Raw genomic sequence first — 16,774 nt, 5'->3', positions numbered from 1 at the left:
TTCAAAGAATGTGTTCCCTGTCTACCGTCCTGCATGCAGGTGGCCATCTTGGCTACCATCCACCAGGGTCTGTCGTAAGCTGGGCCTCCCAGCGCCAGATGGAATCACTCCAAGGCTGAAGAACGTGTGCAACCGAGACGCCTGCACAGGACAGGCGGAGCATGTGATATTTTAAAAAGACACATTTGATAAAATATTTAAAAGTTCTATCACATTACATAGAGGTTGAAAGTGGAGAATGAAAAGATCATCCTGAGTAGTCCATCACCCGAATATAAGGTCTCTTTTCTTTCGCTGACTTCCCGTAGCCTAGTAAAGACGTCAGAATTCCAACCTGGAATGGACCAATAGCAGACGACCTACACTGGGTACTTAACCATGTGCCAGGGCCCCTCCAAGTACTTTACACTTATCGACCCCATGGATCTTTGCAAATGAGGTTATTGAGATCATTACCATCTCCATTTAGAAATGAGGTCACTGACATACAGAGCAGGTCAGTGACTTAAGGTCACACAGCCAAGGGAGCAGCGAGCTAAGCCTGATGCCAGAGCTTATTAGCGCCACTCCAGTGTTGCTTTGTGTGTGCATGGATTCAGACTCAGGTTTGCAAAATCCTTTTTATGATGAGCAATTTCAAATGACAACAAAGTAGAGAAAGTAATACGAGGGGCCTCATGTCTCAATCACCCAGGCTTAATAATTATCACTGCACACGGTTTAATAATTATCAGTTTATGGCTGTTTATTTTCCCATGTCCCCAGTCCAAATTATTTTGTAGTAAATCCAGGTACTGTATCATCCATTCACAAATAGTTTAGAATATAGTATATCTATCTCCGCTTTCTTTGTTTATTTTATTTTATTTATTTATTTAGAAACAGGGTCTCTAGATAGGGTCTCTCTACTTAGCCTTGGCTGTCATGGAACTCACCATGTAGACCAGGCTGGACTTAAACTCACGGAGATCCACCTGCTTATGTTTCTGCTCCTGAGTGATAGGTTATTTCTCTGTCGCCGCTAGTGAAATGAGCCCATTTAAGCCAGATTAGATTATATTAAAGGCAAGTTTATTGGGAAGTTGCACTTGGATGGGCAAGTTTACTGACCTCAAGGACCCAGGCCTGAGAAGTTACCTGGGGAGCGGTGGGGGGAGGTTGGGAATGGGGAGAGAAAAGAAAAGGGTGAAGAGAAGAGAGAAGGAGAGGGGGAGAGGGGGAAGGGAAGGGAGAGAGGCGAGGAGGGGAAGAGATCTAGTGAGCAAAATGTCTGGATTATATAGGGAAGACTCTGGGGAAAGGGCAGCCCAACCCTGGGTTGGAAAGTTCAGGTTGGGGTAGGGCATGCCAGGTAGGGACAGAGGGATGCTGGGAGAACCTGAAGGCCAGGTCTGCTTTGTTATGTAAAATACGCACCTCGGTCCCTTTACCAGAGTCCAAAACAGAAACCTGAGTGTTGGGACAGTAGGCAAGGACCCCTACAACTGGCTCTTGAGTTTCAAATAGTCTTGCTATGTAGCCCAGGCTGTCCTAGGACTTCCTGTGCTGCCCAGGATGACGTCCAACGTTTGAACGTCCTATCTCTGCTTCCTTGAACGCACCTGTGCCCCTTGATCTAGGCTTTGCTGACGACATCCCTGAGAAATACGCAGTGTCTGTCCTTATCTTTTCATATCACCCGGCAGCTGTTTTTCCCATGATGCCACGGTTTCTACAGCCATAAGTGGTTTCGTATTTTTCTGTCCAGTGTGGATAGAGCATTCCCTTTTTGTTTGGGCACTTACACGGCTCTCAGGATTTCACTGCTAGAGACATTGCTGGGATACACAGCCGCTCACACGGAGCCTTGTGCTGTAAATGGGTTTGCTTTCTTAGATGTGGGTAGGTACAATCACACCTTCAGGGCACGGACCATTTAGTTCCTTGGCCCATGGTGCCAATCTTTTGTCCCAGAGATTGCGTGTTCCCCGGTGCCTTGTGCTCTCACTCTTCCTGAACAGTGTTCAGGTCGGCACAGCTAGAGGAAGACTTGGTTGTTTTGAGGCAATGAATTAGAGGAGATGGTGACAGGGACTCCAGTTAACTCGAGTGGAATGTGATCCATAACTTACCACAAGGCAGAAAGCGCCAGAACTTTGTTCATTCCCATTGTGGAAGAAAAAAAAAACAACTTGATAACAGGAGCTATTAATAGGCCATGACATAGCCAGTGACCTTGCCAATGGAGTCTGCATTAGTCAGAGTGCCTTGTCGAGATGTAGACCCTGTCTGGTCCCTGAACTTCACAGAGATAGGAGAAAACTGGCAAAGATCCAGAGCTCAACCAACTTGATGGACAATGGAAGAATTCCAGGAAAAAAAAAAAAATCAAAGGAATCCGGCAAGTTCACTTTGGAAAAAAGAAAGAAAGAAAACAAACAAACAAAACCCCGGAACCATTGTTTTGGCTCTAAGGCTGAGAGGGAGGGAATATGGGGTGGAGGTGGGGTGTGGGAGTATGGAGGTGTGGGGATGTCTCTGAGGCTTCTTCAGTCTCACAGAGGCTGAAGGATGGTTATTTAGATGTTTGGATCTAAAGGCCCCCTGCCTCTGGAATACTTGAGAAGCAGCCTGTTTCTACTTCTCTGGGTAAGTCAGATAGATAAACACTCACTCCTGGCTTCCAGGGCTCCGCCTCCGGCCGGAGACAGCTATTCCTCCCCGCCCCAACCCCGCTCCCTCAGCTCCCTGATGATGGGCGGGTCTAAGGAAAAAGCTCCCCAGGTTGTCTGGGCAGGCCTTCTCCTTCCGGTCCTCTCATATTCAGTCCATCGCGCATTTACAGCCAGCCAGGTTGGCATCTGTTACGTCATCTATTCCTGTCATTCCAGCCTTGCCAGGCTTTATGGGCACGAGACTGAGAAGGTGGGCGGGGGAAGTAGAAACAACGAAAAGGAGGCCCTCTCTTGCTGACGTGGAAAGTGGGAGTGGCCTAGGAGAGCCAAAGAACACTCTAGTTGCGTTCCTACAGGATAATAAGTGCTTTGTATGACATTCTTTTGAAATACCAAAGCAACCTTGGGAGTAAGTTTTGACAGCTGTAAAACTGAGGTTAAGACAAGCCATTTGTCCAGGCTTACTCTGCCAATAAAGATGCACATACACTATATGTACCTAGCAGTTAAAGTCTGTGCCCTTCTTTACAGAGCTTCCAGATATGAAAGTTGCAGAACTGAGGCTCCCTACCTAAAAGCTACACGCATTAACCTCAGACAGAAGCTCAAAGCGCCTTACCTTCGTATGACATAAATCCTATTTTGTCCTATGACATAAATCCTATTTTATACCTGATGCGGGGAGATCCAGGAGTGGCCAGACCTACACCAGCAAGGATTAAGCATAAAGACTAGGTGGACCAAAGATGCCCACAGGCTCCTGTCTCTATCCTAAACACATGTACCCAACTAAAGTTCTGAAAATGTGATCCCGGGGGTGAGTGGGGTTCCTTCGGGGAAAAGGGTAGTGTTTCTCGGCTTCTGGAGACAATCTGGGGCCCAGGCAGCGACGGTTAGGAGGAAAAAACAAAACAAAACAAAAAACATAAAACTCTGCACTTAGGGTCAGGCTATCTTAGCAGGGCCTTATTGCGGGTTACTTAAAACTAAGTCTTCGTCTACAAGACGGGGACATGGACAAACCGCTTGTGCAACACGTGAAGGGCGCAGATGCAAAAGTTGCAATTGTTAACGCACTAAAGAGACAGCTCCGATCTCACTATTGCGTCAGGGTGGGACGTTCTGCGGGGTGCCAAAGCTCGCGGTGGGATCACAGAACTAAACACGGGAAAAGCCTACAACTCCCAGGAGGCGCCGGGCGGGCGGGTGAGGAGGCAGCGTAGAAACTACACTTCCCGAGAGGCACAACGTGCTAGGCGCGTGGCAGTGACGTCACGGCTCCGGCTCCCGGAGCTGATTCGGCCAGAGCTGCCAGCGGGGTGGCCACCGCCGCTGGTTTGTTACAGCAGCTGGAGCGGCCGCGGCCCGGGTTCTCCGGCTCTCTCCCGGGGCCCTCGACCTCCAGCCCCGCGCGGTGAGTCCAGACGGGTGGCGTCGGAGTGGTGAAGCCCGAAGGCTCCACGGCTTGGAGAGCCGCGCGCGCGCGCGAGAAGGCTGCTGCTGAGAAGGCGTCTGCGCCGGAGGAGACCTGAGTTGGGTGGCTGGGGGTGGAGAGTGCGTGCATCAGGAGGAGTGCCGAAAGGAGAAAAGTGGGAGCAGGAGGCCGGGGGTGATAATCCGGGAGGAACGCTGCAGCTGGGGGTGGGAGGCGGGGAACGGCCGGATTTAAGGGATAAAGGTTTGGCTGCCTCCAGGGCTGAGTGAATGCGTGGAGATGGGGGTTGGGCCCCGAACCCGGCCAGACTGCTGGTGCGAGGTACCAGGCTGCAGAGCAGAAGCGGGAGGCCCTGTGGAACGAGTTCTCATACACATAATCCCAAGATATCGAGGGCACGGTTCCCTCGCTCCTGACTCGTGGGAGTTCGCTTTCTTTCCATTCTCACTTTCCTGAGTCCAGGAGTCGGCTGGCGAGGACAACCGGGGTTCTGCAGATTGAGGGTGGGCCGAGTGGAAGGGACATTGTGTGTTGCATGAACTCCCTCTTGGGGTCCCTTGGGAGCAGGTTTGCTGTATAAAGGGCCAGTCTTAAACTGGGGACGGATTTGGGAAGTGCTTACCAGATGGTTATGCGAGGTGGGGGAGGCGGGAGGGAGGAGATGGGGGTGGAAATCAGGTCTTGGCATGAGTGTCTGAAGGACTGGCTTGGGCCTGCATGGAAAAGAGGCAAAGAGCTATACTATAGCCGCCAAAAAAAAAAAAAAAAGTGGTTAACTGGACAGAGTTGCTTCAGGCTCTGATTTGAGGCAGGTTATGAAATCACACCAGCTACCTGCCTGCCAGCTGTGGTAGCAGTTTTCAGTCTGGTCACTCCAGACCTTTCTGCCCCTGCCAGTCTCCTATTTCTTCACTTCTGGGAGAAAGGTCAATTGTGTACTAATGGAAATACACCAAGCCATTGGAAAGTCTCAGAAGTACTTTTGGGGGGATGGTGAAAGAGGGTGCAGGGGTCTCCTGAAGCTCCTGACCTGCTTTAAAAGACAACGCACCTAGGCTCTCTTAGATGCCCTGTTAGAGCCAGAAAGGGGTGGAGGGTCTTGCAGTCCTGGGATCCAGCCAGATGTTTGGTACTACTAAAGGCCGTGTGAGGGAGTTGTGTCTGTAGCTGTGCCACTGTAAGGCTGTGTAATGGGGAGGGACAGCAGTTTCTGCCGAGACTTGGGAAACTTTTCCCCACCTTACTGATCTTTCAGAGACTTCAGCTCTCAGTCCCCGTCCCTCCCATGGTGGCTGTTACATAGTAGATGTCCCAGGGGTGGTCTCTGTTAAAGGCCCTCAGGGCTGAGGAAGGTAAACAACTGGTGTTCTAGCTCCTTGGGTTTCTGTTGGGACCAGTTATCTGTCTTAATGAGTCAGGAGTTTGGTCCCAGGCGGATGTCCACCTGCATGCACCCTAGGCCAACTCACGGGTGTGTTTGTTGGGGAACTGTTGTGGGTCCTATCTCCCGAGGCGTTTGAGAAGAGGAAACGTGCTTCCATTATCCTTAAGTAATGAACTTGTCTGAGTGAATGCTAGCTCCTGTGGAGGAGGCTTGGCCTAGCTGGGTGCGATAGCATCTGAGTCGGGCTGAGGTGACAGCAGCAGGGTGAGGGAGCTGGGTTGGCGCTTTCAGACTCTCCCCATCTGTTCATTCTTTCTGTGCACCTTGTTGTTAGCCACAGTAACGTGTCTTTCCCAGGTAGGACACTAAGGTAGGGAGGTAACCCAGTACAGGAATGCTTCCCTCCCATTTCCACTTTCTACTGGTCAGCAAGTGGGCCCTCAGGAATCTGGGGACAGCCGTGTTCCCCTCTGGCCACTGTGGGCTACTACCGTTGTTTTCTGGACATGGAGGGGCAGCCCTTTCAGTTCCTTGTGTTCTTACCACTGGGGCTGGGCAAGAAAGGGGTGTTGTTACCTCACACCCACAGACAGATGCTAGGAAGCGAGGTCAGGTGAGGCCGAGAAGAGAGGCGGTAGGAGGGAGCCCACAGGTAGTTTTGTGTCCTTGGGAGGGGAAGGCTGATACAGATACTACATCCTACCCGTGTTAATGTCGGCTGTGTGCTCTGTCATGTCCTCCTCTCTCCCTTGTGGGGTGAAGGACTTGGGTGGTTTGGCATCTAGTAGTGGCACCCCAAGAGAGTCAGCCTCAGCAGCTGCCAAGTGGACGAAATGTCCTAGTGGATGGGTCATTTTGTGTGGCAATGTTTGTAGGTCTGAGGGAAGGCTGTTCCTGGCCTGCTGTTGCCTCTGCCCTCTTCTCCCTTCCTTGTCAGTCATCCTGGACCTGGGCTTGAGAAGATCCAGGGTTGGAGAAATAGGGGTGGTGGGAACAGTAGCCCCAAAGTTGTTCATCCGTTGTTGCTTGCTGTACCCACAGATCTTCCCTGCTTCTTGCGTTTCTAGGGGAGAACTTAGGGTCGTGGGTGTCTCTGTCCGGTCTTCAGTGAGAGCCAGCAGAGGTTATTCTGAGGGAGAGTTCCAGGGCAGGCTTTTTCCCTCCTCCAGGAGAAAGAGGCCCTCTGCAGGTCTGTAGGGGATGTGATTGGGCGATTGATTGCTATAGCCCGGGTGATTGATTGCTAGTCACCTCTTGGTGACTTGTCCTCCCAGGCTTTGTCCGTGGATGATGTGTATGACAGCCTGGTGTTAGTCCAGCCCAGTGACAGGAAATGACTAGTGTTAGGTTCACGTGGACTTTCTCCAGCTTCTGGGCTTGAGAATCCAAACAGTGGACCGTGGTGTGGAGTTCTCAGGGAGTGAAACGCCTGCCTCTCTGGGGCTCAGGGTGTGAGGGGGCAGGGAAAGTGGTGTGACTTGTCTCACCTGTGTTGCTCGTTTGCAGAGCGGCAGTCAAGAGAGGGGTGGCAGGATGAATGTGGGCACAGCACACAGCGAGGTGAACCCCAACACGCGGGTGATGAACAGCCGCGGCATCTGGCTCTCGTACGTGCTGGCCATCGGACTCCTGCATGTCGTGCTGTTGAGCATCCCCTTCGTGAGCGTCCCTGTCGTCTGGACCCTCACCAACCTTATCCACAACCTGGTAAGATCCTGCTTACTGCCTGCCTCCCCCCATAGGGACTGTTGTGGGCCAGAGCCGAGAGAGAGATCCGGAGGAGCTTATAGTGGGACAGACAGCAGGTCCTGACCACATCTGTCACCAGAGCCCAGGCCCAGCTCTTATCTCTGCCTAGCTCCCCCTTGTGGGCTGTAGAATCAAATCTGCACATTGTCCCTGTCTCCAGAGTGGGGTGGCTGGTGTACTGAAGGATGCTAACTGGGAGCTGAGTCCATGCTGACGCTGCCCCCAGGTCCCAGGAATCTGTGCAGAAACATTCTTTTCCCAAGTTAGGATCTCATAATCCTCTGTGCTCCCTAAAACCTGCTGCCTTGTACCCCACTTTTGAGCAGGCTGGGGTCTAGTCCTCCCTCCGTGGTTTGCTCCTTTTAGCTAACATGTAGAGACCCCAGCTGGGCTGGAAAGGCTGCCTTGCTCTGTCCATCCCTTCCTCATCTCACCGTGTTCTCCCACCAAGCTCAGGTGTGCTCTCCTGTGTTAAGGCTGCCTTCCTGAGTTGCTGCAGCAGAGCAGGTGACAGTCCACCCAGAGCTGCTGCTGTCTGATAGGTGGGGGAGCCAGGCTGGGAGCCGTCTCGTATGTTCTGACGAAGGCCCTTCTTTTCAGGGCATGTACATCTTTCTGCACACCGTGAAAGGGACACCCTTCGAGACTCCAGACCAGGGCAAAGCAAGGTTGCTGACCCACTGGGAACAGATGGACTACGGGGTCCAGTTCACAGCCTCTAGGAAGTTCTTAACCATCACGCCTATTGTGCTGTGAGTACTCTGGCCGTGGGAGAATAAGCAGAGGTAAACTGGTGGGCTCGGCTGGCCGTAAACCCTCCCCGCTGTGGCCCTGGCTGTGTGGATGAGCAGAGGGAGGGAAGAGGCATATTCTTGGGTCTCACACAGGGCCTTGGGCCTCCCTGGCAGATCAGGAGGGCCTGGCTAGCTAGAGATTTGTCGCTCCACTTCTTATCTGGGAACCCATATTTCCTCCCTCCCTGCCTCCCTCCCTCCCTCCCCTCCAGGTACTTCCTCACCAGCTTCTACACCAAGTATGACCAAGTCCATTTCATACTCAACACCGTGTCCTTGATGAGCGTGCTCATTCCCAAGCTGCCCCAGCTCCATGGAGTCCGGATCTTTGGAATCAATAAGTACTGAGGTTGTAGCCCCTTCCCCAGCCAGGTTGGCAGGGGAAGGGTGGAAGGCCTTTGCTGTGACGCTGAAGACAGGAGCCTCTGGACACTGCCAGAGATGGGGGTGTGCCCTGGGCCTGGCTTCCCCCTTGCTTCCCCAGTAGCCGACTTGGAGTAGCTTGTAGTGGGGTTAGGGTGGGGCCCTTGGGCTCTAACCCATTCTGAAGTTTTTGATCTTTTTCCTTTTGCCTTTTGAATAGAGATGCCATGGGGGTGGTCAGGAGAGGGGTTGGGCTCTCTGGCTGACTGTGGGCCTGAGAAATTGGGACAGGAAGCCAGGGAAAACCCCTGTTGGCTTGTTTACCCTCAGGCAGCCATAGCACTTTAGCTCCCGAAAAGGGGGCAGAGGGACGGTACAGCTTCTGCATTGATTGCCCTCAGGCCTTCAGTGTGTGAAGCGAGACTCACTGTTCTGTATGTATTAGAACCCTGTGCCGTGCTGCCTCTGCCGCCAGGCAGGGAGCAGGCGGGCTTTGTGGACTTCCAGGCAACCCAGGATGGGTAGGCTGTAGGGCAGGGGAGATTAGGAAAGGAAGATGGGTTGGAGGGACACCTGGAGGTGGGGACAGGATGCTGCCACCCTGGTCCTGGGGAGAGGGGAGCTCTGAGCAAGGGTTGTGTGGGGATAATAAGTTGGGTCTTACTTCGAATGGACAAGATAACTGCAGCCGATATGGATCAGTGTAAAAAAGAGGTCCGGGAAGGAGAAGCCAGACTCGGCCTCCTCTCGGATGTGGGCTAGAAGGAGAGCTGGCGTGGAGGGTTAATTTACCCACAGAATGATGCTGATAGGAAGGGAGGCCTCTGTGGGCTTGAACTCCTGGGTTGGAATGAGGGTGTGCACAGGCTGGAAGAACCTGTGAGTCCTCAGAAGCGGGTTCACTTCGACACTTCCCTTAGAGGTGTGTGTGAGGGAACTTTCTGAAAGGCTCTTCCTTAGCCGGTCAATTTGTATTCTTGTGTAGATTGTGCTGGGGCAGTGCCTCTTGTGTGGCTTGCATGTGAATGGTCAGGAGGCCACCTCCACATGTGGTCAGTGGCCTCCACAGTGCTACAGGATCCCTGCGCAAACAAGGCAGTAGTAAGGACAGCTGCAGGCACTGTCCTCAGCCCAGAGAGGCAGGTCATGGAGCCTGAGGTTAGGCCGAGAGGAGCTGTCTCTCCCCTCGCTGGTTCGACTGGGGCATGTTCCTGTGGAAACGTGTGGCTGCCCAAGCCCTCTCCCAGGGGCTAAAGGGAGGTCACTCGCCTGTTTCTCCCCCTGACCCTCATTCTGAACCCCGTGTATCATAGGGAACTTTCACCTTCTGGTCTTTCTAAGCAAAGTGTGAATAGAATTTTTACTCCCTTTGTACAGTATTCTGAAAAATGCAAATAAAGAGCAACATGTTCTGTTTACCATGTCTGGCCTCTGCTTCCTGGCGGGCCCTGGGAGGAAAGCCGGTGGCAGTGGGAGCAACAGCAGTTCCTGCCTAGGCAGTGGAGGGGACTCTGGGGCGGCTGGTCTTTTTCAGGTCCAGGAGAGAAAGCCGAAGGGGGTGTGGGGAAGATGTTGAGGACCCTGGTAAGTCAGAGCGGAAGATGGTGAGGACCCTGTAAGTCAGAGCGGAGTCCTGCTGGCCTCAGTTGGCTCTGAGCTTCTGGCTTTGTAGGTCCGGCTGGGGGAATCGGGCATGGGGCTTGGTGGCCGGGAAGGCCAGTCCAGACCTTTGCGAGTAGAGTGGGGTGGGGGTTCCCTCTGGTTCTCTGGTTTCCTTCTGACACTGTGAATCTGTGCTCACTTCTCATCTTGGCCATTTCCAGCCAGTTCCTGTTTTGGAGAGGGCCGGCCTTCGTGCCTAATGCTTTGAGGATTAGGAGGGGAGGAGGGTTCATCGTGGCTTTTGCTAGCACAGCGAGGAGAGGGAGGACACTCTCTTTATCTCCCGAGGACACTGGCCTCTCGGGCTCTCCTGTGTGCTGTCTGCTGCTCCCTGGCCAGTACAAAGTTCCAGGCAAGCGGAGGTCTCCCTTCCCAGCAGCCTGGCTCCGTGGCCCAGGCCCGTTGTCAAGGTGTTCTTGGAGCGGGAGCGAAGGAAAGTGAGATCTTCATTCTAGTCTGGCCACACTGCCCCTCCTCCCACAGGGACTGTGTGGTGCTGGGGCAAGGGCTGCCGGCTGCTGGGCTCAGGCTTGGGTGTGGGGCAGACCTCCTTGGCCTTTAAGCCAGACAGGGCAAGATGCCAAGGTATCTGGACAGTGACCTTTGTTCAGATCCTTGCTCTGCCACTTGGAACTTCATGGTCTTATCTAGTTGCCTGTCTGAGCTCAGTCTTCTGTTGATGAGGCATGCACCTGGGCAGGCTGATGTGGGCATGAGCATAGATAGTGCTGGCATCTGGCCAGCAGTTTGGTAGCTGGATTACGGTAGTTACCATCACTGCTTCCTCTCGTCTGCTTTGGGTGGAGGGAGGGGGAAGTCAGGAGGTAGGCTGGGCTCACTCTAGCGGTTACCTCTGAGATGGGATAGAGGTGAGGCCAGAAGACCCCTGGGAGAAGAAGGCAATGAAGAAGATGGGAGTGTGTCCTGTTGGAGGCTGAGTACTTACTGGACCAGCCCGATTCTGTAGTTGTTGGCTGCGGTTGTGTTTGGTCTTCATTACTGTCTGCCGCACTAGGAAGTTGAGGATGATGCATTTGAGACAGGCCTATGGTTCTGGGCACTATCCAGACACCTAGAATTCCCAGGCCAGAAGAGAGTTGAGAGCGGACTACCATGATCGGACTGGGGACAGAGAAAAGGGAAGTGGGTGGGTTGATGCCTGGGCTAGGCCTAAGGGACTTAGAAGAAGGCCACAAGAGGTTGGATACAGGTGGCAGTGGTCATAGAGACCCAGGATGCTTTTGCTTCTCTCTGGGCCTGGCTTATTAGCATCCTGTCGTCATTGGGAAAGGGTTGGTTGGGAAGCACAGAGAGCTGAGCCAGAGCCAAGGGAAGAAATAGCCAAGTTAGGACTGATTGCCTCAAGTCCCAGTCAGTGGTCAGCGCTGGACTTAACCAGCACTGAGAGTCTATAGCCTTTGGGCACAGACAGCAGCTTTGCTCTGAAGTACTTGAGAAAATGGGCATCACCCTTCCCATGTGGGAAACCCCTCACCCCATTTTGCCTCAGTAGGTTCTGTAAGGGAGATTTGGGAGCTGCGGTGATCACCTTTACTGTGTCACGATTACCTTGCTTTCAATAAGCAGGGGAGATCAGCCATCCAGTTCATAGTTGTCCTGGAACTTTGGGCTCTTGCTTGACCCCAAGCTGTCAAAGGCCAAGGTTTAAAAAAACACGAGTCTGGGGCTGGAGAGATGGCTCAGTGGTTAAGAGCACTGGCTGCCCTTCCAAGGACCTAGGTTCAGTTCCCAGCACCCACATGGTGGCTAACAACCACCTATAACACCAGTTCCCGGAGATCAGACACCCTCTCCTGACTTCCATGGACACCAGGCATACATGTGGTACACACATGAATATGCAGGCAAAAACGCTTAAACACATCAAATACAAACAAATCTTAAAAACAAAGCAAAACCATGAATTGAAGCAAAATGTAGTGATCTACCTGTAATCCCAGCACTTGGGAGGTGAAGGCGGGGCAGTCAGAAGGTCCAGGCCACCCTTTATAACCCTTTGCAGAGCAGGTTTGAAGTCAGCCTGAGCTAGACATGACTGTAAAATAGAGCAAAACGACAAACCCCGCTCTGAACCAATACATTTCCCTCACAGTTTGTCCAGGCTAATTGCCTGTATTTGAGAGTCACAGTTCTCTGGTCTAGGACTTGGATCCTGGATGGGATGAGGAGGAGGAGGAGGAGGAGGAGNAGGAGGAGGAGGAGGAGGAGGAGGAGGAGGAGGAGGAGGAGGAGGAGCTACTTGCCTGCTGCATTCAAAACAATTAATTCAGCATGCAATAGTGGCTTACTCCTTTAATCCCAGCACTCAGGAGGCAAGAGGCCTCCGAGCTTGAGGTCAGCCTGGTCTACAGAGTGAGTTCCAAGACAGCAGGGCTACATAAAGAAGTCCTGTTTTGAAAAACCAAAGAACAATAACAATAACAATAATTCAGAAGGAAATGTGCCTTTGGTGACAGAAAGCCCAAAGAAAGTGAGGAACTCTATAACAGAAATGTAATACCAAATCTGGAGCTCAATTCCTGAGGGCATTAACCATGAAAACAAAGTTAGTATCCCGGGAGATGGGGCGTGGAACAGTTAGCTTTGTGCCACCCACTGAAGGCCAAGGGGATGCCAGCCAAGACCCAGCCGTTCTAGCTCTTCCTTCATGCCTCCAGTGCTGGCTCTTCCTTCAGGCCTCCAGTGCTGGCTGGTACCTGTGATTGTCTGGTCTAAGGAAGGGTGTGTTTCACTTCAGAGCTGTCTAAGGATGACCTCTTGCATGTCCTTTTCTTTCTGTTTTTTTTTTTATTTTTTATTTTTATCTATTTATTTTATTAAAGATGTATTTATTGTATTTATATGAGTACACTGTTTTTCAGACACACCAGAAGAGGGCGCCAGATCTTATTACAGATGGTTCTGAGCCACCATGTGGTTGCTGGGAATTGAACTCAGGACCTCTGGAAGAGCAGTACGTGCTCTTGACCGCTGAGTCATCTCTCTGGCCCTATTTTTAATTTTGAGACAGGGTTTCTCCATGTAACCCTGGCTGTCCTGGAAAGTACTATGTAGATCAAGCTGGCCTGGAGCTCAGTCTGTCTGCCTCTGCGAGTGCTGCATGTCCTAGCACTTGACATCCGTAACTACGCTCTATTCCTTGTCTGCCTCCCTTTGTAGGAGGCAGAAGTGGCTTGAGTCCTTGGAATGAACCCTGTCTTCAATATACGCCTGTTAAATGAACAGCGGCGACAGCACGGGGTTGGTGACAAAGGTTTGGTTTCACCTGTAGGACTGGCTCGCAGACTTACCTTAGAGCCTTGGTCCTTCCATGTGTAAACTGAGAATAAAAATGTCCACCTCATAGGAATGCTTGGGAGATCAGGGGCGATAACAATGTAATATCCATTGACCCGAGTTTCTTTCTCCTTAGAACCAAAACACAATCACCAGCTCTGCCAGCACGATCCTGTCCTATTGAAAGAAGCGGCTTATCGTTAAAAATGGGAGATTACGTGAGCAAGAAGTTGTGGGCACAGGAGGTGTGGCCCTGAACGCATGAGTGGGTGGATGTGGATTGACACAGGCTCTGTATTCAGCCTGGGATGGATGGATGGATGGATGGATGGATGGATGGATGGATGGATGGATGGTTCTGTATTCAGCCTGGGATGGATGGATGGATGGATGGATGGATGGATGGTAAACCTGGAGGTGGGAGAGGAAGAAGGGAGGAGGGAGGCCTGAGAGGGCTTGAGGGCCACATGGACTCTGGCCAAACATTCGCCATGACATCAGTCTGGCCTACGGGATGGCACTCTCAGTCTCCTAACGGATTCATGGATTCGGGATTTTTCCTTTCTCTTCTTGGTTGGGAGCAGCGTGTGGGGGCTGGGAGGGATGGGAAGAGGGAGGAATACAGACAGCTGTTTTCTTATTATTTCTCCCTCCTCTGCCTGCTCTCCCCTCAGTGCTGGGTTTTCTGTTGCCTTCTGGACGGAAGCAACATTTTTTTTTTTCCAAGAAGATGAGTGAGCCCTGGGTTCCCTGTTCATCATTTCTGAATGGGCAAGGAGGTCATTGTCAAGCAGAAGACAACACATGGCTGAGCACGGAGTAGGATGCGCTCGGAGGTGGGAGCCGCAGAGGGTAAGTCTGCTTAGGGGGAAGCAGCTCAGATGCACTGCTGGCCTAGGGACTCCAAGGCTCCTTCCAGGGCAACCCTGACTTGATGTCCCTGAAGGCCTGATGTCTACAGAGCACAGCTGAGCTCCGTGCTCGGTCAGCACGGGCTGGGACGAAGGGACCACACTGAAGTATTTCTTCCCAAGCCTAGTTCTGCGGTGTGGCTCTGTAGCCGCCCACATCCTGGTTTCCCTCACCAGGCTGTAAGGTCTGTGGCTTTTTTTTTTTTTTTTAAAGATTTATTTATTTATTATATGTAAGTACACTGTAGCTGTCTTCAGACACTCCAGAAGACGGCGCCAGATCTCATTACAGATGGTTGTGAGCCACCATGTGGTTGCTGGGATTTGAACTCAGGACCTTTGGAAGAGCAGACGGGTGCTCTTACCTGCTGAGCCATCTCAACAGCCCCGGTCTGTGGCTTTGAATGGGATTGTTACCTATATCCCAAGCAAACAGTTTTATTGCCAGCGAGGCCTTGGGAAGGGATGCAGGGCACGTTGTACCTTCTCTGGCGTTGGCTGCTGCGTGAGACTTCTAGGCACAGTCCTGTGGCTGCCTATCTCTAAGGATGTGGGAAGGCATCTATCTGCAAGTATAATTTCTACTTAAGGGTACAGGCTCCCTGACCTGGGCAGTGGCAGCTCAGAGTCCAAGAGTAAATATGTCCATCCCTAGGGAGAGAATGCCCACAGGTGTTAGAGGTGACCTGAAGATCTTCCTGCCTCTGCAGAAGGGACTTATTAGCTATGCGTGGGGACTTACCTATCTTTAGGCCCACCATCTCTCCTCAGGTCCGTGTGACATAACGGCTGCCACTCAGGGTGGTCAGCAGGACGGCCTGGGGTGGTGTCTTAGGGTTATTATTGCCGTGATAAAACACCATGGCCAAAGCAACCTGGGGAGGAAAGGCTTTGTCTGGTAAACACTTCCACATCGCTGTTCGTCCAAGAGAGTTGGTTCAAGAATTCCAACAAGGCGGGGACCCGGAGGCATAGGTTTCTCTTTTCTTCCTCCTTCCCTCACACTTCCTCCTGCCCCTGTTTCTTCACATCTCTCAGGCTGGCCTTGAACTCCTGGTCCTCCTGTCTGCTCCTCTCTAGTACTGGGATTACAGATGTGTGCCACTACATCTGGCTCTGGGGAGTACACTTTGAATGCTACAGGCCAGTCCTTTCGGGAGGCAGACACCAGGCAGCTGTAGTTCAATCCTGAAGAAACTGCCAGGCTTGCCAACTGGCCTAAGGCTAGGCCACAGATGGCAAGCTGCTACAGGAACCTCGCAAGCAGTTCCTGGGCAAGTTTCTCTCAAGGGCAGTGTTACTACAAGTTGAGCTCAACAACACTATGTAAGGCGGACCCATACATGCAGGTCTTTAGCAAAGAATAGCAAGGCAGAGCAAACCAAACCAATGCTCGGTGCTCGCCTCCCGCTGTCTGTGGGGTTGTAGTTATGCTCCTTCGTCACGGGTCCTTGCACGTGTTCGCTATATCAAACCATCCTTTCACCTATGTCTGCTTCAGGAAAACATCACTTGGCATAACAAACTTCCAAAGAACCAGAAGTTTCCACCTTAGTTATGTCTATGTAGCAGCTTTGTGACAATTCTCTTGATACACACACACACACACACACACACACACACACACACACACACATATATATATATATATATATCAGGACAATTTGAGATATTTTGTTGTTTCCTATGGGCAAAGGGGTTAGAAAATGGTTAATCCCACGATGGCATCTGGTACCATCTTGAGTGCCTGCTGCCCTGTGAGGACGGTGCAAGGCTCCTCAGCACTGTGGGAAGGGTGCCATGGTGGGTCCCTGTGTCTGTCACAGGCTCACTATGAAGGGCTGAGGCCAGCTGACTGCTGTTGGGGTTACCTGCTCTTCCCACCTTGTTTTTATTTTTTGAGACAGGGTTTCTCTGTGTAGCCCTGGCTGTGCTGGAATTCCTTTTCTAGCCCAGGCTGGCACTGAACTCATCTGCCTGCCTCTGCATCCCGGATGCCATGTGGATTTGTGTGGGGTGTGTGTGTGTGTGTGTGTGTGTGTGTGTGTGCACATGCGTGCATGCGTGCATTTCTAGCTTTCAGTCTGGGGAGGTTCCTTTCAGGTGGAGGCCTTCCAGAACCAGGGTAAGCAGATTAGCCAGGGTGTGGGCTGTGACCGTGAGGCACACATCTTCCCTGCCTGCTCTTTGCTTCCTCTCCCCGGCTGTGGCTGAAGTCCCAGCGATGTCTGCTCAGGCCTGCTCCTACTCCTTAGTCGGCCTGGATTCCGTGCACGGTCTCTGATTAAAAGTGGCAGATTGGGATAGTGATTGCCTCTCACTATACGTTTTTGTCCTTTTTGCCTGGCTAGTTTCAAACTCAAGGTCTTCACTAATATGAGACAAGCAAGCATTGTACCACTGAGTCACACCCCCGCCATCTTCTATCCCTAGAAATCCCATTAGATGAATCAAAGAGAGTCAGGCTAGGAGTTGTCTTGCACACCTGCAGTCCCAGCCCTCAGGAGGCGGGGGGGGGGGGGGGG

The 16,774-nt window shown here is 52.1% G+C and overlaps 1 protein-coding gene across 3 annotated transcripts; it reads left to right on the top strand.

The window, feature by feature from the left end:
- The first annotated feature begins 3,948 nt into the window (after window positions 1–3,948).
- Ormdl3 (ORMDL sphingolipid biosynthesis regulator 3) lies at window positions 3,949–9,797 on the top strand. 3 transcript variants are annotated; one of them, XM_021212663.2, is made up of 4 exons: window positions 3,949–4,068; window positions 6,980–7,180; window positions 7,823–7,974; window positions 8,229–9,797. In XM_021212663.2, exons 2-4 carry the CDS (start codon window positions 7,007–7,009, stop codon window positions 8,362–8,364), a joined length of 462 nt encoding a protein of 153 aa, XP_021068322.1. In that variant the 5' UTR covers window positions 3,949–4,068; window positions 6,980–7,006; the 3' UTR covers window positions 8,365–9,797. The 3 variants fall into 3 exon arrangements, with proteins under 3 accessions (XP_021068322.1, XP_029402514.1, XP_029402515.1); XM_029546654.1 differs by lacking the exon at window positions 3,949–4,068 and adding an exon at window positions 4,108–4,186; XM_029546655.1 differs by lacking the exon at window positions 3,949–4,068 and adding an exon at window positions 6,465–6,662.
- Window positions 9,798–16,774: the final 6,977 nt, after the last annotated feature.

This window comes from Mus pahari, chromosome 14 (assembly GCF_900095145.1).
Source record: "Mus pahari chromosome 14, PAHARI_EIJ_v1.1, whole genome shotgun sequence".
NCBI lineage: Eukaryota > Metazoa > Chordata > Mammalia > Rodentia > Muridae > Mus > Mus pahari.
This window is presented reverse-complemented; position numbering and strand designations above follow the sequence as displayed.